Source organism: Mastacembelus armatus, chromosome 13 (assembly GCF_900324485.2).
Source record: "Mastacembelus armatus chromosome 13, fMasArm1.2, whole genome shotgun sequence".
Taxonomy (NCBI): Eukaryota; Metazoa; Chordata; class Actinopteri; order Synbranchiformes; family Mastacembelidae; genus Mastacembelus; species Mastacembelus armatus.
Window position 1 is genome coordinate 23889312 of NC_046645.1, and position 27423 is coordinate 23916734.

The 27423-nt window shown below is 41.4% G+C and overlaps 1 protein-coding gene across 2 annotated transcripts in view; it reads right to left on the minus strand.

Moving 5' to 3' along the window:
- Positions 1-642: 642 nt before the first annotated feature.
- Positions 643-27423, minus strand: part of map4k1 (mitogen-activated protein kinase kinase kinase kinase 1) — a 30971-nt gene continuing 4190 nt past the window's right edge. Inside the window, exons 2-32 of one of the 2 annotated variants that reach the window (XM_026329634.1) lie at positions 20811-20868; positions 19097-19187; positions 18956-19020; positions 14888-14943; positions 14657-14704; positions 14174-14216; positions 13617-13689; positions 13067-13198; positions 11566-11628; positions 11314-11395; positions 10705-10821; positions 9526-9607; positions 9053-9105; positions 8667-8713; positions 8541-8585; positions 8271-8291; positions 8130-8175; positions 7574-7727; positions 6412-6512; positions 6151-6192; positions 5474-5552; positions 5322-5398; positions 4996-5056; positions 3993-4095; positions 3840-3898; positions 3415-3518; positions 2605-2782; positions 2399-2467; positions 1977-2069; positions 1776-1902; positions 643-1353 (exon numbers count right to left, since the gene is read on the minus strand). In XM_026329634.1, the coding sequence (XP_026185419.1) occupies positions 1257-1353; positions 1776-1902; positions 1977-2069; positions 2399-2467; positions 2605-2782; positions 3415-3518; positions 3840-3898; positions 3993-4095; positions 4996-5056; positions 5322-5398; positions 5474-5552; positions 6151-6192; positions 6412-6512; positions 7574-7727; positions 8130-8175; positions 8271-8291; positions 8541-8585; positions 8667-8713; positions 9053-9105; positions 9526-9607; positions 10705-10821; positions 11314-11395; positions 11566-11628; positions 13067-13198; positions 13617-13689; positions 14174-14216; positions 14657-14704; positions 14888-14943; positions 18956-19020; positions 19097-19187; positions 20811-20868 (2466 nt within the window). In that variant the 3' untranslated portion in view covers positions 643-1256. Of the gene's footprint in view, positions 1354-1775; positions 1903-1976; positions 2070-2398; positions 2468-2604; positions 2783-3414; positions 3519-3839; positions 3899-3992; positions 4096-4995; positions 5057-5321; positions 5399-5473; positions 5553-6150; positions 6193-6411; positions 6513-7573; positions 7728-8129; positions 8179-8270; positions 8292-8540; positions 8586-8666; positions 8714-9052; positions 9106-9525; positions 9608-10704; positions 10822-11313; positions 11396-11565; positions 11629-13066; positions 13199-13616; positions 13690-14173; positions 14217-14656; positions 14705-14887; positions 14944-18955; positions 19021-19096; positions 19188-20810; positions 20869-27423 lie in introns of both variants that reach the window. The other variant, XM_026329627.1, reaches the window with a different exon arrangement.

Consider the following 27423-nt stretch of genomic DNA (forward strand, 5'->3'; position numbering starts at 1 on the left):
CAGCCCTGTATAGAATTTATCATTTAATTCTTTTTATTGCATATATACTTTTATTTATTTGTGATACTGATCTGTAATTTCCCTTTATAATAGTCTGTCTATATAACAAGAGCATGACGGATTTCTGCAGGTCAAATACAGTCAGGGGCAGCACAGTGGATAGTGGTTAGCACTGTTGCCTCACAGCAAGAAGGTTCCTGGTTTCTATGTGGCCCTGTGATGGACTGGTGACCTGTCCAGGGTGTACCCCTGCCTTTCACCCAGAGAGAGCTGGGATAGGCTCCAGCAGATCCCTGGGACCCTGGTTAAGAATAAGGGGGTATAGATGATGGATGGATGGATGGATGGATGGATGGAAATACAATCAGTGGGTCAAATTAAAAAGAATTCACTGCTGTTGAAATAGGCCTATTATACGTCATCTTCTTTACTACATACACATCTATTGAGGAGTGGGCACACACACACACACACACACACACACACACATCCACACACACACTCACAGATAGCAGAGAAGCTTTCCAAATACTCAGACAACCTTGACACACTACCAGAGGCTGCGTAATTAACTTCCTCCTTTTGTTAACCGTAACTGATTTGCTCCGTTTCCCCTTCAAGATCAATACGGTTCACCTCATATTGTGTTAATTAACTTTATTACAGTGTAACAGCCGTAAGACGTGTGTAACTTCGATCCAACACTGACATACAAACTCTGGTTACAAAACACGCAGTGTGCGCAGCAGCAGTGTTGCTTCAGTCCTATATGCTCTGACGTGGTATCTATGAAAAGCCTTATATTTCAGGCCCTGCAGGTGGCTGCTGCTGTGATCAACAATACTGTGGCAGAAGAAAGCAGAATCTCCTCTTTAGTGTCAGAGAGGATGTCCTTCCTTCACTATTCATGTAGGGTTTTCTCAGCTGCCTGGAGATTGTTCTGGATCTCTCAAACCGCACAGAAATGAGCACAAATAAGAGCAGACTCCCTGAGTTTAAGGGATAAAGGTTACATCACAACAATCAGCTCAGGCCAGTATGATTCTGCAAGATCCTGCCTTCATGTTGTCTTGTCTCCTCTCCTCCCATTAGAAAATAAAACCCTGTAGCACTGTCCACGTGCAGCAGAGTTAAAGATGACAGACTCAAATGTTGATGCCCAACGTGTTTTCCCATTGGACAGTGTAAATCCTGGGTAGAGGCATTCATATGGAAATGGAGTTTCCCATGATGCTCCGTGCCAGCAGACAGGAGGGTCAGGGCAACATGACATAATTCTCAGCAATTTCCAAGACGTACAGGTTGGACATCCCTGACTGGTCCTCGGTCTGATGTGTCTCCAAAACAACCATCCTGCAGTGAGAAGATCAGACAGAACAAGTAAAGTATTAAATGTAGGGCGGCAGAAATGACAAAATAGAATAGTTAAAAGATATGAACCTTAAACAGACATTCATGATCCTCAGAGGCTGAGCTGTACTGATTTGGTGATGATTATTATGATAATTACTGGTAGATAGTGGAAAACCTTCAGCCTTGCTCTTCCAGAGCATGTATAGCTCAAAGTGCTGCCATGTCAGTGTGGCTGTAGGCTGATGGGTCTGTCCTCTGCTGCATGTGGACTGCTGTGTCTGACCTTTCCCATTAGTTTTTAATAAGTTGAGCTAATTAGCTGCCACCAAGCCTGAACAAAGCAAACTGCACCACCCACAGAAACTGTCTCATCAACACAAGAAGTTAAGCCAGCTGAAGTTAACGGCGCACACTGGCCGTACCTGTCCGACTGCACCAGCCGGTAGATCTTCCTATGGTCAGTGGTTTCCTCCAGCAACTCAGTAAAATCTTGTCCTCGCCTCTGCCAGCCGTGACGCCATACTGCCAGCAGCGTGTCCTCGAAATACACTGGACAGAGAGAGGGAGAGTCAATGCTGAGCTCCATCCACCTACATGAACAGTCTGTTAGCGGGTGTTCTCACCTATAGACTCAACGTCATGAGAGAGAGTGGTTTCCTGTGTAGAGGGCCTGTTGCTTTTCCACTCCCCGTCCAGACCAACTATAAGTACCGACTCTGTTGAGGAGGAGAGGTTTAGTTACAGACCCTGTCATCACGGCCTCACCCTGTCTAACAAACAAACACCTGAATGTAGGTTTTTCTCAGCCACAGCACCTCTGACTGAGGTGAGAGCCATAATCTCACAGCCTGCATCTGAATTCTGGGACCACTGTCACCTACTTTCAACATTAAAGCCCCAAAGCATCTGTTCACCTTTATCCCTAAATGTCTCCAACAGGTGCAGCAACACAGTTAAATGATAAACTACGTCCACTACTGTACAATCTAATGCACCTCGACACATTTTACATGCAGCATAAATATGAACATCAGCTATTACTTACTTTCTATGAGGACGAGCAGTGAGTTGCTGTCCAGCTGGTTTACTTGAACTACTTCTGGGCTAGGTCTCTCTAAAAAAAACAAAAACAACATCAACAACAAAAATAACGGCAGCATTAAATGTCCAATGTAACAGGCAGAAGGTTTTCTATAGCTCCTGTTGTTCTGAAGTTTGTTTAAGGGACGTGAAACTGTCGTATCAGCCTACCCAGGCCAGTGTTGGTAAACCAGGACGTGTTGGAGTTGAGGTTGATGTATTCAACAGCGACTGGCAGTTTTGGGCTCGACCCCCGAGACACACCGATACACACCATTGGGTACTCCTGCTTGGGCACAACCACCATCTCAAACACCCGCAGAGGGTTGGGCAGGGGAAAGTCAAAGTTCTGCAGGCATGAAAGAGGAAAAGTGTAAGTCAAGAGTTTAATTATTTTTAAATGTTGTTGTGGTTTTTCGCCTCACACAGCATATTGTCTAACTGAGGGCATCGGTGAGACTGTTGTCAAAAGCAGAAGCATTTTATGGGCAAAGGTCTAAAGCTAACTCATAAATTTAATGGTGATCATAAAATGCCTTATTTCCCTGGCAGCAGTCGTTTTATTGGCTGCTGCCTCTGGTGTTAACAGTCCAATAAAAATGGTAAAAACTGAAAGTCATTTAAGTAACAAGCCCATTCATCATCTCAACCTGCAGATAGCTTCTGTTGTACTGTTTGTTTTATTTAATGTTGACAGGTTTTCCTTCATCAGTCTGTTATTCTGCTGTTGTTTGTTTTCTTTTCTTCTTTTTTGCTGTGTGTGAATGACAAAGAAAAGAAGACACTGGGACTTTGATAAGTTTTGACATGTTCTAATAGAATAATAAATATTAACCTGCTTTCTACATGTCATAGACATCAGTCAAATCTGTAATGATGTATGAAAACTAGTGAAACACATCAGCTGTAACTGAATCAGCTCACTTTCACCTTCCTGAGGAGGGAAACATTAGAGTGTTCCATGTTTGAAAATCCCCATACCTTGATGAGCATGAACTTATGCATGGGCTCATACCACTGCAGCAGCATCACACTGGACTCCAGAGCACAGCACAGGAACACACAGCTTCGCTGCATGTTATCTGCTGCAAGGACACGACAGAATACACATCTTAGTTGGTTATCTCTCAAAATCGGTCATCACTGCGTGGAAGAAGAATCTTCATCCTTTAGTTTTCTAATTGGAATTTAAACTCCAAACCAGCATGCGGCTAATTTGGTTTCAAACAGTCGTTTATGTAAAAGGAATCAAAGAAGTGTTGAAGAAATGTGTCAAAGGTACATCTGAACACACACACTATCGCAGTAATGCATAATTTAATCTGTATAACAAAAACAGTGTCTGCACAGACAGACATAAACTATCAGCAGGTCTTTCTTTGCCATAACGTGGTATTTGGTCTCACCAACTGAGCAGGTCTTGCAGCCTTTGGTCTCAGGTATTTTACATGTCACTGAATATTTCCTGAAGACAAACACACAATGTTGTTGCAATGAGCAGATGTTTGTTTATAAGACACAGAGACAGAAAAGGAAATACACTGAGGGTTCAGTGTTACCTTGGTAACAGCCTGTGAGTCGGCAAGGCAACCATCCTCTGGTCTTTCCGAGCCTGTTCATACAGCTCCTTCAGTGAATGAGAGTGAAGCTGCGATGATTTCCCTGTAAACACAGAATCAGACGCAGTTTGAAAGTTATTCACAGAGTCCAGCTGCCACCACAGGCTGAGCAGCAGCGCACAGACACACTCACGTCCACCCGACTCACTGTTACAGCCACGGACATGTGAGGAAAACACGTAGCTTCTACTACACTACACTTCCCTCTTATAATATAATAACAATAATAATAATATGATGCACTGCTGCAGATGAAGTTACCCACTGTTTAAACAACTACTACAGCATGTTCTGAATACACATTAACGCAGCAGGAATATTCATCCAGAAACATCAGGTATAACAGTAAAACACTGACAGGGACCAGGAGTAGTTTTACTTTTAGATATTACAAGTGTGGTACTGCTACTTTCACTTAAGTAGAGGTTTAAAGTACTTTTTCCATTGCTGACTAGTGTCTATGGCTTCTGACTGTCAAACAACAAATCATGACAATCAAATGGACATAGGAAAAGTATTAATTGAAGGAATTTCTATAATTTTATTCAGAATTTGATAAGTTACTTGTAAAAGTCAGATCCAGCCTCTGACCACTGCTGTTTAACCCACAAATTAAATTATTTCTGCCACCTACACATGTTTGCATTGCTATAATAACAGCCTGTTGATACATCGTAACAGTCTCACAGTCAAGATGAACAGGGACAGGCAGTTAATGGCAGCACTAACAATTTCTGAATGTGTTTTTAGGGCCACTTTTGTCATTACAGCAGAGAGAACCAATCAGACGTCCAGTGAGCTGTTAATTCATACGTGTCCACTGCTTTGTTGGCAGCTCATCAATATGCTCTTTATAAATTCCAGTGAGACTTGGAAGTGTGTGATTTTTTCAGGAGGCTCCTGGGGAACAGAGCCCAACAGCTGAATTAGATTTGTAATTTACCTGATACAGACATGAGGACGTTATTAATAGTGTAGACCCAGGTACACTTCCCAGGATACAACTGCAAGACAAAGAGAAGACATCTAATCATTCACTGCTGCTCTACTGACCCGCTGTCTCTTACAAAAAGTACTGATTTTCAAGCTTTTTGTTGCAGCAGAATTGCTGTTGTACGGAGAACAGCAGGTGTTTGTGAGAGAACTGTGTGACTTACACACACTCATCTGCAATATTTTGCTCAGGGCTCTGCATCATGAGAAGCAGAGGAACAAAAAAGCATCTCTCTAACTAATCCAGGCCTGTACGGCCTTTGATAAAGGTCCTACCAGCTCCATTGTGGCCTCTGAGCCGTTGAGGTTCAGGGTGTAGATTCCTTCCTCTGCCCCAAGGATCAGGTGCTGGTCTGAGGGGACAGAGAGACTGGTCAGACAGATACAACACAAGAGAATTCACTCTGTGTTTTATTCCATGATCCAACCTTTGGTAGCAGGGTTTTCCCAGGTCGTGGAGCAGTTTATTTTAAGAGGGCAGCCATGGAAGATCTTCTTAAAGTAGACCTAGAGAGAGAGAGCGAGGACATTAAATTATTCATCTTGTCCCCTCTACACTCGTCCATATCTAACCACAAACCACTGCATGGAGACTCACGCCAGAATGACTGTTCATCTGCAAAATGCACCTACAGCAGAAAATGACGTGTTTTAATCGTTTCAACATGAACAGCACACCTACGCTCCAGTTTTTGATTAGATACTGTTCTTTTTTAATAATGCACATATTCCTCATACATGAACAGCCCAACTTCACTTTGTGGAGGCAAGTAAACAATTTAAACAGAGCCAATGAATGTGACACTGTACTCACAATAAGTGTAACGTTATCCTTCTGAGTGTTTTCATACTGTATTTGTAGATCGGAGGTATTTTGTTATGCTTGTCTAAATGTCTAAACTTAAAACCATTATAATAGGGAAATGCAACATAATGAAAAGAAACATCTGCACTTTTCTCTGCTAACCTGATCCTACCCTCCTGATATTATTACAATACCTGTGGAGCCTGCTGACATTATACTGTTGGTATTTTACCACACAACACCACCCCACATCAGCAGCAGTGGAGGAGAGAGAACATCTGCAGAGCAACAGAAACTCACCGGAGGTTTCTTCATGACGGGACTGATGCACTCAGCAGGATCCTGAGATGGAAAAAGGACAACCGAAGGAAAATGAAAGTCATATATTAGTGTCTCAAAGAAGCTCATTTGTTTTTAATTTCACATTATTTCTGTGCCTTCTGGGGACATTTGTACAACACAAGACTTAATGATAGCAGGTTGTGAGCAGCTATGCTCTGACACAGTGCCCCAAAAAACAAAGAAGAGTAAATAAATCCCTTTTCAATTCTTCTCTTCTACCTTGGGTGGGGGCTGCCGTCTGCGTATGGCTTTCGGGGGCAGCTGAGGAGGAGTCATGTCTGGTGGGGTGTCACTGAACTGGGTAGGTAAGGACGCGGGGTCTGGATCACACACAAAGAAAAAAATCATGTCATACCATGTGCACTGCAACCAAAAAATCGCATGTACTGACTTTTATATTTTGCAAGACGGTGCCGCGGACGGCTGCCTCGGTCTGGAGCTCTCCAGTTGTTTGTTTTTTGTAGCATTTCTGTAGCATTTCTGTTTACTGTTTGACCCTTTGTAGCATTTGTTTTAATGTCTGTTTGCATTGGAGTTGCATTGGAGTAGTAAAGCTCATTCTGATTCTGATTCTGATTCTGATTTTTCTCCTGCAGCACTAAAAAGACGTGCATGGGCACAGATGGACATACACTGAGCACATGATGCGAAGTCAGTGTCTTTGTGTAGTCATTTTCTGTTTTTCTGCATTTTGTCTTCAGTTTTACTTGTTCATCATATCTCTGTGGTTATTTTTCACCTGTTTGTGTCAGGAGAGGGGATATCGGGTGATCATTTTGATGTTTGATGTTGATTTTGTTAGTTGTTTTGGGATCCCCTTGTTGTTTTGTCTCTGTTTGCAGTTGTTTTGCTTTTATTCACGGGTATTTTTTTTTCTTTTACTCATTTGATGCTTATTTTTAAGGGAGTTTTTTGTTTCTTTGCAGTTTCTTTGCACCATTATTTTCCTCATTTTGTGGAGTTTTGTTGAAGTGGTTGACCTTCCAATCGAAAACTTAACATCCCCTTCGTGGTCCTGTGGTCTAGGGACTCCACTGACCCTCAGGCTTACTCGGCCTGTGCCCAGTAAGCCTGTTCAGTGATCTCTCTCTCCGTGTGTGTGGGAGACACTGGGGAGGGGACATGACAAAATAACACCTGAAATACTTTCCCTCTAATAAACACAGGCTTAAATCTGGTTATCTTTGGGTTGTTTAGTCCCTTCGGTACATTACACTCTTCTTCTGTGAAGGATTCAGCTGATGTGCATTAGACTGAAGGTGCTGGAACATTATTACAGCGTTGTGTTCATTCTGAAACTTGGCTCAGCACTGAGGAAAACACTGTAAATATTTTACATAAGCAAAAGCACACACACACACACACACACGAGGCAGCTCACCTGAGTGTCGGGAGGATCGTGGATGGAGCGTAGGCCGGACGTGCGTCCCACTGGAGGTCCTGATGAGAGGAGAAGGGGCAGCCAGAGATATATGCCTCCTCACCCGGTCGTCATCCCCTGCCATGCTTTCCTCTGAGCTGGTCCGCATTTTGGGCTGCACACACAGAAACACGCCTGTATAAAACACTGTGTGGGGTAAACATTTCACTTAAAATGACCGAGCATGTTCTAGGCCTCACTGTCAGAAGTAAATCTGCAGTACAGGCATCAGTCTGTGTCTGTCCTGAGACACAGTTTTTATCAAGCAGTATGTAATTAAAATGCATAGAGAAAACTATTTAGCCATAATGAATTATAGTTCAAATTTCAACATTGACATTAAAGTAGAAAAATCCAATAATGTGAAAAGCATCATAATAACAGGTAATACCTAGTAGAACCATGATCTTATCATTAATGCAGATATGATGCAAACAGCCTGGTCTCTGTACTAAATGTGAACATAAAACCACAGTTTAGGGACAGATTATTTGTTCCCTGTCCACTCGGTAATCACCTTCGGAGGAAGTGGAGGAGGCGTTTCATCAGTGGGCATTGTGACACTGCTGGCAGAGAGAGTGCTGTTCAGTCTGGGTGTGTGAATGATGCAGAAAGACATTATTATAATACAGATGTGATTTGTGTTTATTCAGCTTACCTGGTGCCTTGGAGCGTAGGGCTGAGGTAGACGAAACACAAAGAGACAGTGTGATTTACTGAACTGACCACACACACAAGCAAAAAACTCTGACGTACTATTTAATGTTTCTGATGTGGCTCCATGTCAGAGCTTTAACAAATGACCGTTTTTACAAATTGTGATCATCTGTATTTGGGGGACATTCAGCTCCGAATAGTTTCACTTCAGGCTGCCATCGTATTTTGTAAGAGGTCACTGTAAGTTGTTAAACGTGTGGTGCTTTCTTACATGTCCACATCATCATAGTCATCGTCTGAGTCTGTGTCCTGCTCCCTGACAGAGACAGAGACAAGAGAAGTTCAATATTTGAATCAGACGTCTGTGTCAATGTGGCTCCGTGTCTGTGACTGTTACCTCTCTGAGCTCTTCGCACTGCTGGTCCATCCTGTTGAAGGCCTCAACTGTAAAAAACACATGAGATTACCTGTATTTACAGCACGTGGTAAGAACTGGTTTAGAAATACGCGCTAAGAAAAGAGGCTGAAACAGATCTACATCTACACCATCTATTTGTTGTATTAAAATAATAGTTTGTTTGGCTAATGATTAATGTGATGAATGAATTATTATGAAAACAAATGGGGGTTGAGGTGATGCGATGAGGTGAAAATGCAAAATGCTGGGAAAAACTAGGATAAAGACCCAGACTGGCTTAGGCTTAGAGTGTGAATATTTCATGTGCATCCGTACATACCTACAGTGCATGCATCGTATGTTTGAATAAAAAGTCACTTGTTTACCGTTGCATTTGGTGATTCTTTCCTCGTAGGCCTCTTAGTGTAAATCTGCTCCACTGTGGAACCAAAACCAACACACTGACTGTCAGTCACAGTGTCTTATTAACATGTGTAGTCTTTGACCTGCACTATGATCATCCAATAAATAGTGAACAACAGGCACAAGACAAATATGACGAGGCAGCAGGATAAATAAAACCATACATAAATCCTCCTTAAATCAAGGTGAAGTACTGAGGACAGACTCAGTGACCAAGAATGTTTTATTAAGCTGAGGCACAACAGGTGAACGGGAATATCTTCTTCTGAATGGACATAAGAACAAACTGTTTTATTATTAGGAATTTTTATGTGGCTATAACTGATGGTTATATACTATGTTCCACCCTGTATTTTTCTGTGCTTATCTGACAACAAGGGGTGTAATTACAAAAAAAACATGACTAGTCAGAGTGTGTGTTAGTTTGTTTACTTACAGCTAATGTCAGAGTTTGTCCTCTCTGCCTGGTTGTGTTTGTTGATTGACTGAATCCTCCTTAAAGATCCAGGAACTGCCACCTTAAATGACGAAAATGACTTTAGAACTCATTTTAAAGTGTACAGTCAAATGAAAGATGAGATAAGATAAGAAAACCTTTATTTGTCCTACAATGGGGAAACTGCATTGTCGCAACAGAAAAGTACAAGTATTAGAAAAAGAGTGAAAGAGACAGGAGATGTTACAACCAGCATCTGGCTCCAGCCAGCCCCGGAAGTAGACCACCAAAGCCACCAAATATTAAAATAATACAGTCTGTGAGAGAAGTACCAGGCAGGAATTAGGACTGAAACATGATGAGCATAAATATATTGCTCATATGAAACCTGAAGTATTGCAATAATGTGAGGGAGTTATGGGAACGTCCTCCTCACATCTGTCATGGACACACACAGGGACCAGTGAAAGTCACTTATACGACCAGTGCTTTTATTTTGTGAACCTCTACTAATCGCTCTCTCTTACTTCCCCCCACATGAGGGTTATTTTTCCTGGTTGCAGACAATACTGTGGCCTGTCAACCTCAGCGGAAAGTTGGTAACGTGAGCCAGTAAGTAATAACCTTGGTAGGTTTATGGTTAGGGGTTAGGTTTAACATTAACCTGTGCTGCTAAAGGCTGCTGAACCTGTGATTTTGGTCTTTTGATTTGTTCCCCTGTTCATTCAAATCCATCCATCCATCCATCTTCTATACCCGCTTTTCCTGTTCAGGGTCACGGGGATCCGCTGGAGCCTATCCCAGCTCTCTCTCGGGTGGAAGGCAGGGGTACACCCTAGACAGGTCACCAGTCTGTCGCAGGGCCACATATAGACACACAAAGACAGACAACCTCACACACTCACACTCACTCCTACGGGCAATTTTAGAGTCACCAATCAACCTGACATGCATGTTTTTGGACTGTGGGAGGAAACCGGAGTACCCGGAGTAAGTTCATTCAAATGTTTTGCAAATTAAAAAAGAGCACTAACTAAAAAAAAAACACCATTGGGCCAAGGTTTCACTGTACGTCTAATGCTGCTGCTTTCATCAGCTCGGTGAGGACCTGACCCAAAATCTGAACAAACCAAAATATTAAACTATTCCATGAAGTGTTAAGAGAAGTCTGATATAGACCTCCATCTCGTCGTCCTCTGTCACCAGGCAGTGCTTCAGTTTCTCAGGGTGTCGGTACTTTTCCAGCAGGTCCAGGGTCAGATCCTGGTTCAGGCACTGCTGGGTCAGAAACCCATGCTGCAGAGAGGAGGCACAGGAAGTGAGCACAGGCTAACAGGAAAGTTAAGTCTGCAGGCCAAGCAACTCCTGAGGAAAAAACTGGGCTCCTCAGCTACAACGTGCTGCACTGTGTCCACCAGCTGGTCTCTAACTGTGTCTGGAGAGTGCACAGAGGCTGTTTATAAAACTGCTGCTGGCTGGGATCAATATGACTCTGTGAGTATGTGAGAGGGAACCAAAACAGTAAGAAATGACCAGAACCTCACTCTCAAGTCCTGTAACACTGAGGAGAGCAGCAGAGTGTCTGTGGGCTCATCATTGTTTTCACATGCTCATCATACTTTAGTATAAAAAGATCAATCTTATCTGCTCGTCTGCAGTTTTAAAGAAGTGATAAGTAATGCAAGAACATATCGGCTGTAGTCAGTGCAGTCTGTCTACATTCACAGTGTGTCAGTCAGCCAGAGGCAGAAATGACAGTGTAAACCTGACGTGGAGAAGAGTACTGACTGAGAGCATCTTGGAGGCGCTCGGTCTCTTCTTGGGGTTCCTCACCAACATGGCCTTCACAAAGTTATAAAAAGAGGACGACCTGCAGACAGGAGACATGGAACTTGAGAAGACACCACATAAAATACACATATAATTCACACACACAGCGAATGGCTGCATTTAGAGCTTATTATCAGTTCATATTAAGAACTTAGTTTTTATTTCGTATGTAAATATTAAATATGTGTAAACATCACCCAGAGGATTTACCATTTAGACTTGTCCTTAAGTTTAGGAGGCTGGTAGCCGCTCTTTGACATGAGAAACAGGACCCTGCCGGAGGAAACACAGGTGGTGAGTGTGGGACTTTATATGTGTGACTGATAACAAACATATGTGCAGGTTTGGTCTTATAACAGTTTCGATTTGTAAAACTTCAATAAAGGGAGGAAGGTGCGTGTGCAACCGGGCAATCATGTACACGAACATCTGCTCGCTGTTTGTGTGGGTGATGGAAACACTTGATGTTTTCTATGAAATATAATTAGACCCATCAGTGTGCATGGGTGGGAATGTATTCACATACATACAGTACGTCTGTGTGTGTGTGTGCGTGTGTGTACGAACTAATGCAGTGACGGGAAACCTCTGAGGTGCGTGTTGCCTTGTGTCACTTGTTATTGTTTCCACAGTTTAAGAATAACTACAGTGCGCCCTCACATGTGACTGCAAAAAACTCGGCTCATTGCTCAATTCTTTACGCGTCTGTTACGGCAGAATGTTTGTGAAGTGTGAGAAAACTTCAAGAGAAAAAGCTACGATATTTGACTTTAGTTGAACTGCACAAAGGGAGTTAAGTCACAGTCCAGATCTGATGACGAGAAAAGCTTTGACTTGAAACAAGACTCTCATGATTCGCCTTAAACTAGGACTTCCTTTGTCTCTTATTCTGCCCACTTTAAAATGTCAGCTTCCCCATGCACACAAAGAGCTTCTCAGGAGGATGTACCACACAGGTACATTTTATCATCACACACATCAATATTGCTTCTTATTCACAGCTTTCAAAGAGCTACTCTCTAGTGTAAACGACAATCCAGATAGAGAAAGAGATAAAATTGCACCTCAGTGGGCTGTGATGTGGTGCACACATGTAGGGCACGGGATCATTTATATCAAAATTAAAAGTCATCTAAGTGGCAAGTATGTTTTGAAAAGCAGTGTACCTCTTACTGACAGTGTAGTGTAGAGATTAAATGAATTCTCTGTCTCTGTCAGGAGAAACATTTACAACCAAAAACAGTTTTACAGCCAATTAAATTGATCTTGCTCATCCAAAAATCTTCTGATTCAAAATGGGTTTTGGGTTTGTGACGTGTCCGTATATGAACACCTGCTACTGGGAATGCTCGATTCTGATTGGTCAGACTGTGCACAGGTTGTGATGTTGTAGCGTCATCAATAATCTGAAGAAATGTAATGTTAACAGCTGGAGGCTCTATGTATCTGTGGCTGTTCACTGTGTGCATGAAGCAGCAAACTAGGATTTCTAAAATACCCTGAAATTAATAGACATAACAACTTTTTGTTGAGGTTGTCACAGGCTAAGGAGGAAAATACACCTGTATCTCTGAGGTTCAATAATGCATGACCCTGATAAAAGTTATTTGGGTTAACCCACTCAGCCAGTTGTAGGTTATTTTAATTTGTATTTTGACCTGTGTGATTGTGCAGGGTTGTATACACTCATGAGCATTCAGTGTGTGTTTACCGCAGTGGGTGAACATCAAACATTGGCGGCTGCAGCTCTGCCAGCTCTATAGCTGTGATGCCCACAGACCAGATGTCACACAGCTCGTTGTAGCCGCCTTTTATCTCCACTGCTGCCACCTCTGGCGCCATCCTGAGGACGGGAGGAGAACAGCAACAACTAACTTTAACATCACAGATACATAACGGAGCAGAGACAGAGCTGCTCTAACACCAGACAACTATGGCTCAGTGAAAACAGCAGGAAGTAGAAGAAGAAGAAGCTTAATATGAAGTGAGGCAATTGTGCTGAGCAAGCAAGAAAATGCTCATTGTGTTGAAATACATGACATACATTGGATATCACTGCAAAAATGTTTGCACTGGATACATCCAGTGAACATGGTCTAGATCTATACAGTAGCTCAATGAGCATTAGCTAATGAGTTTAGTGTATTTCTGTGCTCCTAGCATCCTCCTGCAGTTACTGTGTCCCTGAATGTTCAGCTTCAAGTGTTTACAGGACAACATTCAAAGATACAGAGAGAATGGCCTCCAGGTTTTGACCTTACCAATATGGCGTCCCGATGAAGGACTTCCGCCGGGCCAGAGTGTCTGTGATCTGGGCTGAGATCCCGAAGTCCGCTACACAACAGAGGATACCGACTATATCAACAAAAACCACAGCTCCAGGTGCTGAACGAGGTGGTTCATTTTCTTATACTGCTGACACTTTAACACATGAACTTAATTTCTTGAATCTAATCAATCCTTCAGTGTCCTGTATTTAGTACAGTATAATTATCATTCTAGTATTTGCTCCTTTTTGGATTATAAAGGCAAAAATCATCATCACACATGGTGCTTTAAAAAAAAACAACAACAGATTTTTATAGCCGAATCTTAAATTTTGGAATAAAAAAAAGAAAAAAGCAAATTTGTCAAAAATCTCAGCCAATGGGAAACATTGCAGAGGCTCATTCAGTCTTTCAATAAATAACAAATCAGCTGCACTGCACTACACTGCACAAAGATGGGTTGATGGGAGATGGGTTAATTGACCCTTCCCTCTTGCTGCAAGTGACTCATGTCACCCACACCAGAGCAGGCGCAGTAAACATCCACCTACCCAGCTTGACCTCGCCCTGATCATTGAGGAGGATGTTGGCACCCTTAAAGCAGAAAGAAGGAGAAATAAACATCAAGCAGAATGGAAATAAAGTCTTGGTAAAATGGTGTGTAAAATGTTTTCTAAATCGAAGTGAATTGCACAATAATCCCAGTGTTTTATTCCACGTAAAGATTTACTGTCTCATACCAAAAGTCTGAACACTTGGAATTTACACTTTACAAACAGTTTTAATTTCAAGGTAATGGACAAAAGAAGAAACATTGTTTATTAGATGTTCTATTAAAAATAAACAGTTTTACTCTAATTCCAGGTTGAATCTTCAGCTCAATGTTCTTGTTTACATCTTACTGCTGCAGTGACCCAGTTTTTCCAAAGCAATCTGAACGTTGTATCTGCTGTATGTGCTTTACCACAAATAAATGCTTACAAGTAAACAAAACTGCAGAACGTTAACTCTGGCACTGTCTCTGACATGCTCACCTTGATGTCTCTGTGGATTTTCTTCTGTGCGTGCAGGTAGTCCAGGCCCTGCTCACACACACGCATGACACAACTCAGTTTACCACCAAAATAACAACTTTTACTGATTCATTGTACTTGTTAAACCACTTTACCCATGAAGAGAAAACAAAAAATAATAAAAGTGGGTTCTTGTGGTCAGGACATCATTATCAGTTAATATTAATAAATTAATAATTAGCATGTAAGTACCTGCAGCATCTCCCGGCAGATGTAAGCTATCTGTGGTTCTGACAGAGGCCCAGTCACTGTGGAACACAATGGATTTGTTATAGTAATATATTAATAACAATTCAATTCCTGGGTTTGCAACCCGGCCTTTCTGTGTGGAGTCTGCATGTTCTCCCTGTGCTTGTGTGGGTTTTCTCCAGGTACTCTGGTTTCCTCCCACAGTCCAAAAACATGTATGTCAGGTTGATTGGTGACTCTAAATTGCCCATAGGAGTGAGTGTGAGTGTGTGAGGTTGTTTGTCTCTATGTGGCCCTGTGATTGATGGACTGGTGACCTGTCCAGGGTGGACCCCTGCCTTTCACCCAAAGAGAGCTGGGATAGGCTCCAGCTGATCCCTGGGACCCTGGTTAGGAATAAGTGGGTATAGATGATGGATGGATGGATGGATGGATGGATGGATGGATGGATGGAAGGATGGAAGGATGGATGGATGGATGGATGGATGGATGGATGGATGGATGAATGGATGGATGGATGGATGGATGGATGGATGGACAATTCAGTGACCAAGATGAAGAGTTCATTCTGTGTGTTTGGATATCAAAACATCTTACTGACCATAGATGCACAGAGAAACCATTTAACTTATGGTCTAGTTTAACCACATGATCTGAACTGTTGGCGTTTTGAAAGCCGTTAATCGTAGCAAAATGCAATATAATCACAGGTTCATTACTTTTAAAAAAAAAAATTAAACAATAATGACAATAAACCACTGCTGCTGCAGTATGAAATTTGAGGGTCTTCAGGTCCTCAAGTTAAATTTCAAATATTTATATTTCAGGTCATAAAGTTATATTTATTTATCAAGTGAGATAAATAAATCACAAAGCAGCTGCTTCTTCAGCTGTTTTGTGATTGGATTGGATTTTGTGACTGTTTTGTTTGGTTTTCATGATTCATTGTTTGTTTTTGTTTTGCAGTTAAAAATATAAGTTTTCTTCTTAGATGGACTATAAGACAATATAATCATTTCTGGACACAGACTAGACTCTGTTTACTGAGGGCCTACATGACTTATAGATCAAGATCATCATGATCAGATCATTCTTTAATAACATTTGAATTTAAGATGATGGATCATGCAGCATTTGGAAGAAAATTCCACTACAGCAGATGTTTATCTGACAAAGCTGTTAATAAATTTAAGAAAATGATTCCATCTTTATTTATATCTATGCCATGTGCCAACACAGTGGAGGGCAGCTGCCTCAATCCTACTCCCTACCAAATTGATCATGTTGTTGACAGCTCTGTAGCCTCACTGCGTGAAACGCTTGATTCTGTAGCCCCTCTGAAAAAGAAGTTAGTGAATCAGAGGAGATTAGCCCCATGGTATAATTTACATATTTGTACCTTAAAGCAGCATCACGAAGGCTGGAAAGGAAGTGGCGTTCCACAAACTTAGAGGAAATTTTTCTAGTCTGGAAAAACAGTCTATTAACATATAAAAAAAACTCTGTAAAGCCAGAAGTGCATACTATTCATCACTAACAGAGGAAAATAAGAACAATCCCAGGTTTCTTTTCAGCACTGTAGCCAGGCTGACAGAAAGTCACAGCTCTGTTGAGCCCAGTGTTCCCTTAGCTCTCAGCAGTGATGAATTTATGAGTTTCTTTACAAATAAAATCACAACTATTAGAGATAAAATTCAGCAGATGCTTCCTATACCTGCAATAAATGAATCTTCTACTACAGTAGCTCTTGAATCATCTGTAGGACCTCAGTTATGTTTAGACTGCTTCTCTCCCACAGATCTCTCTGAATTTATATCAGTAGTTGCTTCATCTAAATCATCAACGTGTCTCTTAGACCCCATCCCGACTAGACTGGTTAAAGACACCCTGCCATTAATTAACTCATCTTTATTAGACTTGGTAAATTTATCTCTAGTATCAGGCTACGTACCACAGGCCTTTAAGACTGCAGTAATCAAACCCTTACTCAAAAAGCCTAGTCTTGATCCAGGAGTCTTGGCTAATTATAGACCAATATCCAACCTACCATTTATTTCTAAAATCCTTGAAAAAGCTGTTGCTAAGCAGCTATCAGACCACTTACACAGGAATGAACTATTTGAAGATTTTCAATCAGGATTTAGAGCACATCATAGTACAGAAACAGCACTGTTAAAAGTCACCAACGATCTTCTCTTAGCCTCAGATAATGGACTTGTTTCTATACTTGTCCTCCTAGACCTTAGTGCTGCATTCGACACTATTGACCACATCTTATTACATAGATTGGAGCATGTGACTGGTATCAGAGGAACAGCATTAAAATGGTTCCAATCCTATTTATCGGACAGATTCCAGTTTGTTCATGTCCATGATGAACCTTCCACACACACAAAAGTTATGGAGTTCCACAAGGCTCTGTGCTAGGACCAATTCTGTTCACCTCGTACATGCTTCCTTTAGGCTATGTCATTAGGAAGCACTCTATTATTTACCACTGCTATGCAGATGACACTCAGTTGTATCTATCTATGAAAACTGTTAACACAAACCAGTTAAACACACTTCAAGCATGTCTAACTGATATAAAGGCCTGGATGACCAGTAACTTTCTACTTTTAAATTCAGAGAAAACAGAAGTTATTGTATTTGGGCCTAAAATCCTCAGAAATAACTTTTCTAAAATTATAGCTACTTTAGATGGCATAGCCCTGGCCTCCAGCACTACTGTGAAAAACCTTGGAGTTATTTTTGACCAGGACATGTCCTTTAACTCACACATAAAACAAATCTCTAGAACTGCATTCTTTCACCTGTGCAACACCTGTGCCAAAATTAGGAACATACTGTCTCAAAATGATGCAGAAAAACTAGTCCATGCATTTGCTACCTCAAGGCTAGATTATTGTAACTCATTACTATCTGGATGTCCCAATATCTCCATAAAAAGCCTCCAATTAATCCAGAATGCCGCAGCCAGAGTCCTGACAGGAACTAGCAAGAGAGATCATATTTCTCTTATATTAGCTTCTCTTCATTGGCTCCCTGTAAAATACAGAATAGAATTTAAAATCCTTCTTCTCACATACAAATCCCTTCATGAGCAAGCTCCTTCATACCTTAAAGACCTCATAGTACCATATTATCCTAATAGACCACATTGTTCTCAGAGTGTAGGTCTACTTGTGGTTCCCAGAGTTTCCAAAACCAGAATGGGATGCAGAGCCTTTAGCTATCAAGCTCCTCTCCTGTGGAACCAGCTCCCAGTCTGGGTTCAGGAGGCAGACACTCTCTGTACTTTTAAGGCTAGACTTAAAACCTTCCTCTTTGACAAAGCATATAGTTAGGGCTGGCTTCAGGTAACCCTGAACCATCCCTTAGTTATGCTGCAATAGGCCTAGACTGCCTGAGAACCATCGTTCTTTTCTCTCTCCTCTATTCACTCAACCCAACCGGTCAAGGCAGATGGCCGCCCAAACTGAGTCTGGTTTTCTTCCATTAAAGGGAGTTTTTCCTCTCCACTGTCACCAAGTGCTGCTCATAAGGGATTTGTTGGGTTTTTTGTTTTTGTAAAGTGCCTTGAGATGATTGTATTGTGATTTAGCGCTATACAAATAAAACTGAATTCAGTTGAATTGAATTGAACTTATAGTTGGTGTTTTGTTGTGGTTCTGTCCATTGTTACAAGTTTTGCATCTCTTTTGCATATTTTGCTGTCTGTGGGGCCATTTCAGCCTCTTTATATCCAGTTTGTGTCTCGTTGCAGTTGTTTGCATCTATTTTTGTTGTTTTGTGGCCTTCTGTAGTCAGTTGATTGACTTTCCAACAAAAGCTTAACCTGTCTCTTCACAATTTTCTCATCTAGGGCCCCCTGACCCTGGGGCCTGCACTATTTGGCTGTTCAGTAATCCATCCATGGTGTTCTCTGTCTAAAGGACCATGTTGAAGTACAGTAAATGTTGTATATAAAAATCAATGTAAAATGATTAGATAGAGCTTTTTCTATCAGGTAAATAAAGATCTTTAAACACAGTTTCCTCCTTTAGAGATTAGCCACACACACTCCCTCACCGTGGTAGACGTCCTGGAGGGAGCCTCCTCCACAGAACTCCATACAGATCCACAGTTTGTTGGCTCTGCAGATGGAAGGAGAAATTTGCTGTAACTCTGATTAACTACAGAGACAGTAAACACAGTAAACAGACAGCTTACCGTATGTAGCTGCCATAATATGCCACTATGTTGGGATGTTTGCAGCTCTTTACTATGACGATTTCCTGCTGGATGATGGAAAAATCATCCTCTGTGGAAGCAGACAGAAATAGTTAGTGGAGATACAAGTCATTGTCTGTGGGAAGCATAATTACATATTACTGTTAAGTCTGTTTGTGTTTGTGTGTAAGCACATATTCAATAAACCAAAAAATGAACTGTATCATGAAGTCTGGCTGATCTTAGCATTTCCTTGGCAAACAGACCATTAGCAAATTAAACCCTTTGAGTCACAGTCACACAAGTAGCTATAAAAAGATCACTGGTGTTGGTGGTTGTGGTCAGTGATGAGCTGGCTTGTAATTGATGTTGTTAAATGTCATTGAATCTATCATAATGAATTTACAGAATTCACATAATCAAAGACAAATATGTCGGTTCAGAGATGAGTTTTTAAATAAGATCTGAAAATGGAGACAGAATCGATGTTATGGATGTCGGGTGGGAGGGTTGTTCCAGAGGCAAGAGGCAGAGGGGCTGGAGGCTCTAAACCGCATTTTGATTAGGCAGCGAGGTGAACGGAAGACGAAGCCCTGAGAGAGCAGGAGGGTGTGTTGATGTAGGAGTTCAGAGAGTTACGGACGTCTGTGCATACTGGAGTATAAGAAAGGATCATTGTACGTTTATATTCCCCTGAAGGGGAGAAATCTCACAGCCTTATTTGCCATGTGCCATCCAGTTTTTATCTTTTATTTCCTCTGGAGTAACCTTTCGGCTGTTCTCCAAATGGAAACTAAGATTTTAAAATGAAGTTCTGTTGCTTGGAACAGTGTTTGGCCCCACGCTGACTGACCCACAGGCAGCGTAGTGGGGTGTGAAAGGTTAAAAAGAAGAGATGAGTTCAGTTTCCATTCCTTGCACAACCACTGACACACTGACACTAGAACAGAGCCTGCATCATCGAAATTAGAAGGTCAGAGTGTTTCAGTCCTCGTTTGTGATTTAAGCTGACACACCATACACATTTTACTTCCAGTCTCTACAGGGATTCGTTAATAATAAGCTGATACACTCAATGAGCCCTCTCATCATTGCAATACAACAGCTCTTGCCATCAAGCTGCTGGAGGTAGAAGTGAATGTAGCAGCAGCCTGTTTGCTCTAGTCATGGTGGAGTCTAATGGTTTATACCTTTACAGTGTTTATGTGATTCGTACTGCTGTGTCACTCTGGGTGATAATGACTCTCTCTCTCTTTCTTACTGTGTGTGCAGGGCTCACTGCAGTGCAGGGTTTTGTAAAATGCTCCTGTGATGGAATCATAATGAGTATAGGAGCCACTTACAACAAGTTTAGGGACTTCACCAAATGAAGTTGGGACTATGCAGCTGCCACAGGCGGGAAACACGCTTATTACGAGAAAATAACAGGCCTAGTTTACAGCTCATGGTCTATTTTTATTTAATTAAATTGCTGAAAATGAGAAATGTGGAAGGCAATGATTTAGGTGAGAGCTGTCGTGTGATCAGCTGCACAAAGGTCTAAGACAAACAAACCTATTTGCAGACGAAAATGGCATTTTTGGAATTTTTGGAAAGTCTGTGCTGCTGAGCTGCTCCTGCTTGACTTCTCCTGATTCTTATTACTCAGGTGACTTCTGTTATTTTGTTAAAAAACAAAAAAAAAAAAAAAAAAGAATTCAGGTACAATTTTTACCTGGCTCCATTTTGATGACCTTAATGGCTGCCAGCTCTCCATTCTGCTTGTTCCGTGCCTGAGAACACAGAAACACAGACGCAGGTTTGCATTTTTACAGTTTTCTTGTTTGCTGGCAGAACTTATTTTGCATGTTTGCTGTCCAGATCAGTGGAGTGCAACCAGCAGCCCACACACACTCTGTGACATTAAGCACATCTAGCATGTGGCCGTATATAGCATGTGATCAGAAACACAAATACACGTGATAATTTTTCTTTAAAGTGTGATACCGGAGTGGTGTTACTTCATTTTAACACTATTTATAAATAGAAGCCAGGAAGGTAATCTCCTTTCCACAGAAATATTCCAATTTCTATTTTTACAATAAGGCACAGAACCCAACTGTCCAGCAATACAATTAGAAACATGCATTAAAAAAAAACACACCTACACAAAATTTATTCAAAACATAAAAGCTGCAGACAAACAACTATCAAAAGATGTTACTCTTAAAACTATGCATTTCAATTTTGCATTGGAGATTAAGCTTATAACTTAGAGCTCATTCTGTATTCTATTACTTCAGAGGCCACAAAGAAACCTTTTACAGAGTAAAGGTAAATTTACATGTTTTTTTACTGAAAGTAGGTTAAAGTGACACACACATTCAGATGCAGCTCTTATCGTTATCAAAGTGTAGAGAGACTTCAAATGACAGTAATAAACTTTTGCCCCATAATGTTTTTTTCATACTTATGCAATACAAAATTGACTGGCTGCACCAGATCAACAGCAGTAAAGGGCAGGTTAGATTTAGTTCATGCACAGTTACTGTTTGAGTTTGAATCATGAAGAAACAGATATTATTGCAGTCACATGTTATTCGTCTGCAGTGAGAAGGTTGTGCTTCCTTTTTTCACGATAACAACATGTTTATTTCTGTCAGCCAGACACTGACGTGACTTATTCTGATTAATACTGCTCCCTGTTCCCAGTGGCAGATGTGAGTGTTTGATTGAAAGGTGTTCAGTAACAAAGTCCCACAGCACTGTCAAACAAAGCTAGAGTTGAAATGGAAAAGGAGACTACAAAACTACGTTAACCAGGTAGACGAGCTAAGACTAAACTGCTCTCTGCAGCGGCTTCAGACGCTACAGGTTCAAGAGGTGAACAGGGCTTCACACATGTACCAGCCTGAAGTTTATTCATGAAAACCACTTCTCTCAGAGGAAATACCCATTATCTTTTAGTGAAACAGAATACACTCATAAGTGTACTCGGTCAGCGAGGGCAGGCCACGCAGGGTACTCTGCCAGCGGAAACTCCACTGCCTCACAGAGGGAGTTTTAAAACCATGACACGTGGATATTTGATGGACACTTTGTCTAAAGTGCAAAGACGTTGAGCTGGAGTGAGAGCAGAGATGCTGCAGGAGGGATATTAATATTACATTTACAGTTCCATGTGTCTGTTTTTACACTCATTGTTCCACTGAACAGTTAGAACCAAACCAGTTTGTTGTCACAGAAGATCCTGAGATGAGCAGGCTGTTGTTTCAAGAGAAAGACGCCTGAAGATGATAATTAAATGAGAGACGCGCTTTCCCAAAACTGTGGACACAGTTGTGTCAAATCTCCAGGGTACCTTCATGTTATCGGAAAATTACACTCTGAAGAACTGTAATGGAAGCTGACACTTCACAGTTGGAGATGCTTTAACGTTGGCGTGTTATGTTGCCCAACCAATAGGCTGCTTTTGAGTTTGATATTGAAATGGCACAGTGGAAAGCCAGGGTGTTGTGGTCTCAGCGGAGGATGGTCATAAACGACTGGCATACGTTTATCAAAGATGTTGTAATTTTTAGCACTCACCCTTCTTATTTACCCATGGCCAAAGCCTGAAACTAGTTTGTTTTCTGGTAGCATCTGGGCTTACACACGACTTTATCTGCTGAGGTTTTCAGTAAAAGGAAGGTGAATAAAGTTTGGTTTTGAGACAATACACTGACTACTGGAGCTACTTTCACCACAAACGTCCTTCTGAAATAATCGGGATATTTTTCCTGAAGAGACATGTTGATTTTCCCAAATGTGATTTGAAAAGAAAATTTGGAGTTGTGGCCCTTACAGGCTTCAGTAAACTGCAGGACATATGCAGGTACTACTGCAGCAGAGTTAAACATACAAAGGCCAGATGGAGTTAATAATAACTGTATTTCCCTTTATAACTCTAACTGTGGCCCTGGCTTGTGAACAAGCTTTTAGCATTTCACTTTTTTGTGCACCCGCCTGTCAACTCAGCCTTTTTCTCCTGCTCTTGTTCTCTTTTCAGCTGCACTGTTCGCTTCATTGACGTGCATGCACTACATGCACCAACTGACTGTGGTGTGTAGGAACCGTCAGGCAGAGATCACATCATTTGTTTAAAATCTGACAGGCTGCAGCCCTAAGGGCCTGGAGCTGCCCTGTGTTGCTCTGCTGGATTTTTAAAACTGGTCTGAGAAAATTGTCTGGCAGGACCATCAAATGCTTAGTTTCCTTTTCCAGCCAGTGTGTTGTAGATTTGTATAGTTTACGGCTGGTTATATACACACAACTTCTATACTGAACTATATGCAAATACAGTTTCTGAATTTTCCAGTCAAGTATTAACTGATCACTTAACGCTGTCACATTATGCTAATTAGCTGTCTGTGCTTACAGTAGCTCGTCCACACAATGACCGGTGCCAGCGCTGCATTCAGCTGCAGACAGAAAAGCTGTTATCTGCGTGTACTTGTAGATCAGTAGAGCCTGAAAGCTTCAATCACAGTGAAATATCTTTCTGAGAAATTGTAGTCATGCTTATCACTGAACAGTACATGTACAGTGCCTTGTTGGAAACTGTTACACAAGAGTCTAGTTAAAGCTGAGACGAGGCTTAATGTCTTCTGAGAAGCAACAGAACCTGTCTGGTCATTGTGTGTCTGTACTCACACATGGAGACAAACAAAAGCATTCAGTCAGACAATGAAAACAATGACAGTGGAAACTCCACTCAGTCGAACGAGTCTGTATGTGTGAGTGTGTCAGCGTGTGTGACATCAGAGAGGTCACTGAGAGGAAAGACGCCCCATCAGTAAACAACCAAACATACACACAAACATGTACGCGTGAAGCCGCGGCCCTTCCACTGCAACATTTCCATCTTTGAGGGTGTTTTCCTTCTGATCACTAGTGCAGAGGGGCCTTTCCTTTCACTGACCTCTGCAGTCACACACGCACATACTCACAGACGTACTAAAGGCCCGTGAAAGCAGCACGTTTAATTCACGCTCATGATTCACCGTTACAGAAACAAGAAAGAGGAGAAGGGAAAATGAAGAAGAGGACCCTACTCACTTCCCTTAACAATAAATCAGTGAAATCTGACCTGAAGACCCGAAAGGTGACAGGGACAAAGTGGGAAAAGTAAAAGTGATGTGATAATATTCCACACCGACCCATCACAACACATGTTGTGCTTTGTCTTCTTTTCTAGGACAGCATGGTTAGATATTAAAAATTATATTAAAGTGATTGTGACAACAAAAACAATGAAAATTAGCAACGCTTCCCTTTTAAGTGTGTGTTCGCTGTACGTGCTCTCCACCCATACTACACACTGCCCAAAAACCCCCAATACCTCCAATATTGACAATATATTGTTTTGTCTCTACAGCAGCGTCTGTGCGACATGTTTAACCAAAGGCCAGACCTCTAGGTGCACTGGGGACAAGCAGGAAAATGTGTAAATGTTTAAAAAGACAGAGCCCAGTGTTTTCTCATTGATTACTATCTGCTTGGTAAAGGGAAAGGTTGTTTTACAGAGAAAAGGAAATTCATTCATTTGTACAAAAAGCAAATAAACAGGAAATGCAATGTAACACATACAGCAGTGATCGGATGGAGACAGCAAAAGGAAATCTAAAAGATAGATAGGTTAAAGAAAAACACTGAAATACAGGGAAGGTAAAGGTAAGTAGAAAATGTTGTAGCTTTAAGGTTGTTTTTGTCAGGTAGCTGCACCTTCTGGATGTGTATTCCAGCTCTGTAGTACAATAACAACTAAAAGCTTTTTCTACATGTTCAGTTTGGATTCTGAACAGTTCGCAGACTACTATGACCCAAAGGGCCAAGAGGGTTCATATGATATATACCAGCAACAACTCCACAGGCTCTTCTCTGTCCCTGGAAGCCAGTGGTTTGGTCACTGGTCACTACAGCTGTGGTCTGTTTCCTGATGGACAGAAAACACCATCCAGGTCTCTAACCTGCTGGAAATAAGAAAATAATCGATCCTCGACATGAAGCGTCTGAGTCTTGAAAAGTCTCGAAGATTTTTGACTTGTTTTTTTGAACGTCATGGACGAGCCCTGACTCAGTTTCTCTTATTTTGCACTAAGGACATTCAGGTTTGTCTGCATTTAGCTGAGGACAGTTCATCTGATCTTTGATTTGTTGACAGATTGTAACTAGACCAAACAGGTAGACACTAAATGTCTCATTTGACTGTGGGTTATTCAGAAAAGAAGACCTGTCGGTTATGGGCTGGTATTTGGCTGCAGTTTGTTTGATATTCCTGACACTGTAAATGAGTTCTCTTCCTCCTCTTCCGTTAAAGATAAATCAGCACCAACACAATTCGAGCACATTTCACTGTAAAACACACACACACACACACACACACACACACACACACACACACACCCTCACACACACACACACACACAAAACCACACTGTTTCAGCAGAAACTTGACACAGTTAACTCGGCTCTGTTAACTCTGAGTCTGTATGTAGTCCACTGCTCACTTAGCTCACTTCTTCATTTTGTGTCTGAGGTTGCACACACCAGGTGCAGCCCACAGCTTCTGTGTGACTACGGGCCTGAAACTAGAGTTGCACCATGTTGAACAGCAACCCTGACTGCAGCTTAGTAGCACAAGCCACATCAGATAAGAAGAGAGAGGTTTTTACTGCAAGAGGAGGAAGATCCTGACATGACAAGATGCAGATCTGCAGTCAGCAAAGGCAAATCTGAGTCAATTCCCAAACTCTAACCTCCAAACAACTGTTACAGATATTTTACACAGGAAAAACCTTTAAACTGTGCATATGCATGAACGCACATGAAGACATCTAACATCAAACATCAGCAAAAACAGACACTTATATTTAAAACGTGCAGAGGAAAGGAGACATTTTGAGTTCTCAACTTGTGAGAAAAACAAGACCGAGTCAAAGTAAACAGCCAAGATGTTTTTTATAACCTGAAGTGTCAAAGACTCGACTCTTCTGACTGCGATCAAGTGGGACTGAAGTCACACCTCTTAATATAAAAGCAAGTGTACCAGATCATATCTCTTCAGCCATCAAGCCGCTGAAAGTCACATTCAGCTTCCATTATCCATCTGACATCTCGTGGACGTTGGGCTCTTACAGGTGCTGCTACTGTAAATAATTAGCACAAGGACACATGACTTCTATAGGACCTGACCTTTTCAACTCTTTGTTTCCTATGCGGGCAACCCAATGAAAGAGAGAAAATAAACATAGTACAGTCTCAGCTGAGACAAAAAAACAAAAATTAACACGACTTTCAGAAGTCTCCTGTTTGACAAAACTGACAAAAGAGCTTGAGTCACATTATATTTTTAAAACCAGAACAAACACCAAGCTGTGTTGGTAGAAAATGACAGAAGAAGATATATGCATATTATAAAAAAATCAAATGACAAACATCTCTCTGGTAAAAGTTCAGAGATCAGAATATCTCAGATGTCAGCCTATTTGCAAAATTACAACTATTTGTGACTGACAACCACAAGTTTCTCAGAAAACTAAACAAGTGGTGTTGAACGAAACCTGAAGTCATGTGATCGCAGTGAGGTGTTCAGAGTTATGGGTAGTATCCAAAAGGAAAAGACAGTTAACACAATACAACTTTTTAAATAACACCTGGCAACAGCCATTTCAGCAGGTCTGTGTGTGTCTGACTTTAAATGTCCGACCAGAATGAAATCTGTTGGATGGATTTCCATAAAACTCATTCATGAATGTGGAGGATGGAGCTTACTGGTTACTTTGGTGACCCCCTGACTCTTTAACATGCACCAGCAGCAGGTTTGTTGAGACATGTCTGTCAACAATGGGATAAGGAGGCCTTTCTCTGTAATACTCACTTAACCAGGGTGAGAAGAGCTGGTCTCATCCTGCTGCAGTGAGCAGATTACAGATGTGTTCTCCATAACACTGTACAAGCTGCGAAACCATTGTTGTGTCTATTGTGCATATTTCCCACTTCTACGTCAGATCATTTGTTTTTAATTTGTGTTAAAAGAACAAACCAACTCTGACACAGAGAACAATGCACATACCTTTCTGTGGAGCTACTGGTTAATGCACACACACTTAGGGATGCTGTCGGACAGGTAAAACAGGATTTTGTTTCCAACAGTGGTGGACAGAATCTCCTCCTTCAGCAGGCAGACATGTTCTATTTTTATAACTTTCTGTAAACTGCTCCGTTATTTAGTCAGTTTGTGCGCTCAATAAATGAATAATATGAATTTAATAAGAGATTCAGTGTTGTATGATACTCAAATACATTTT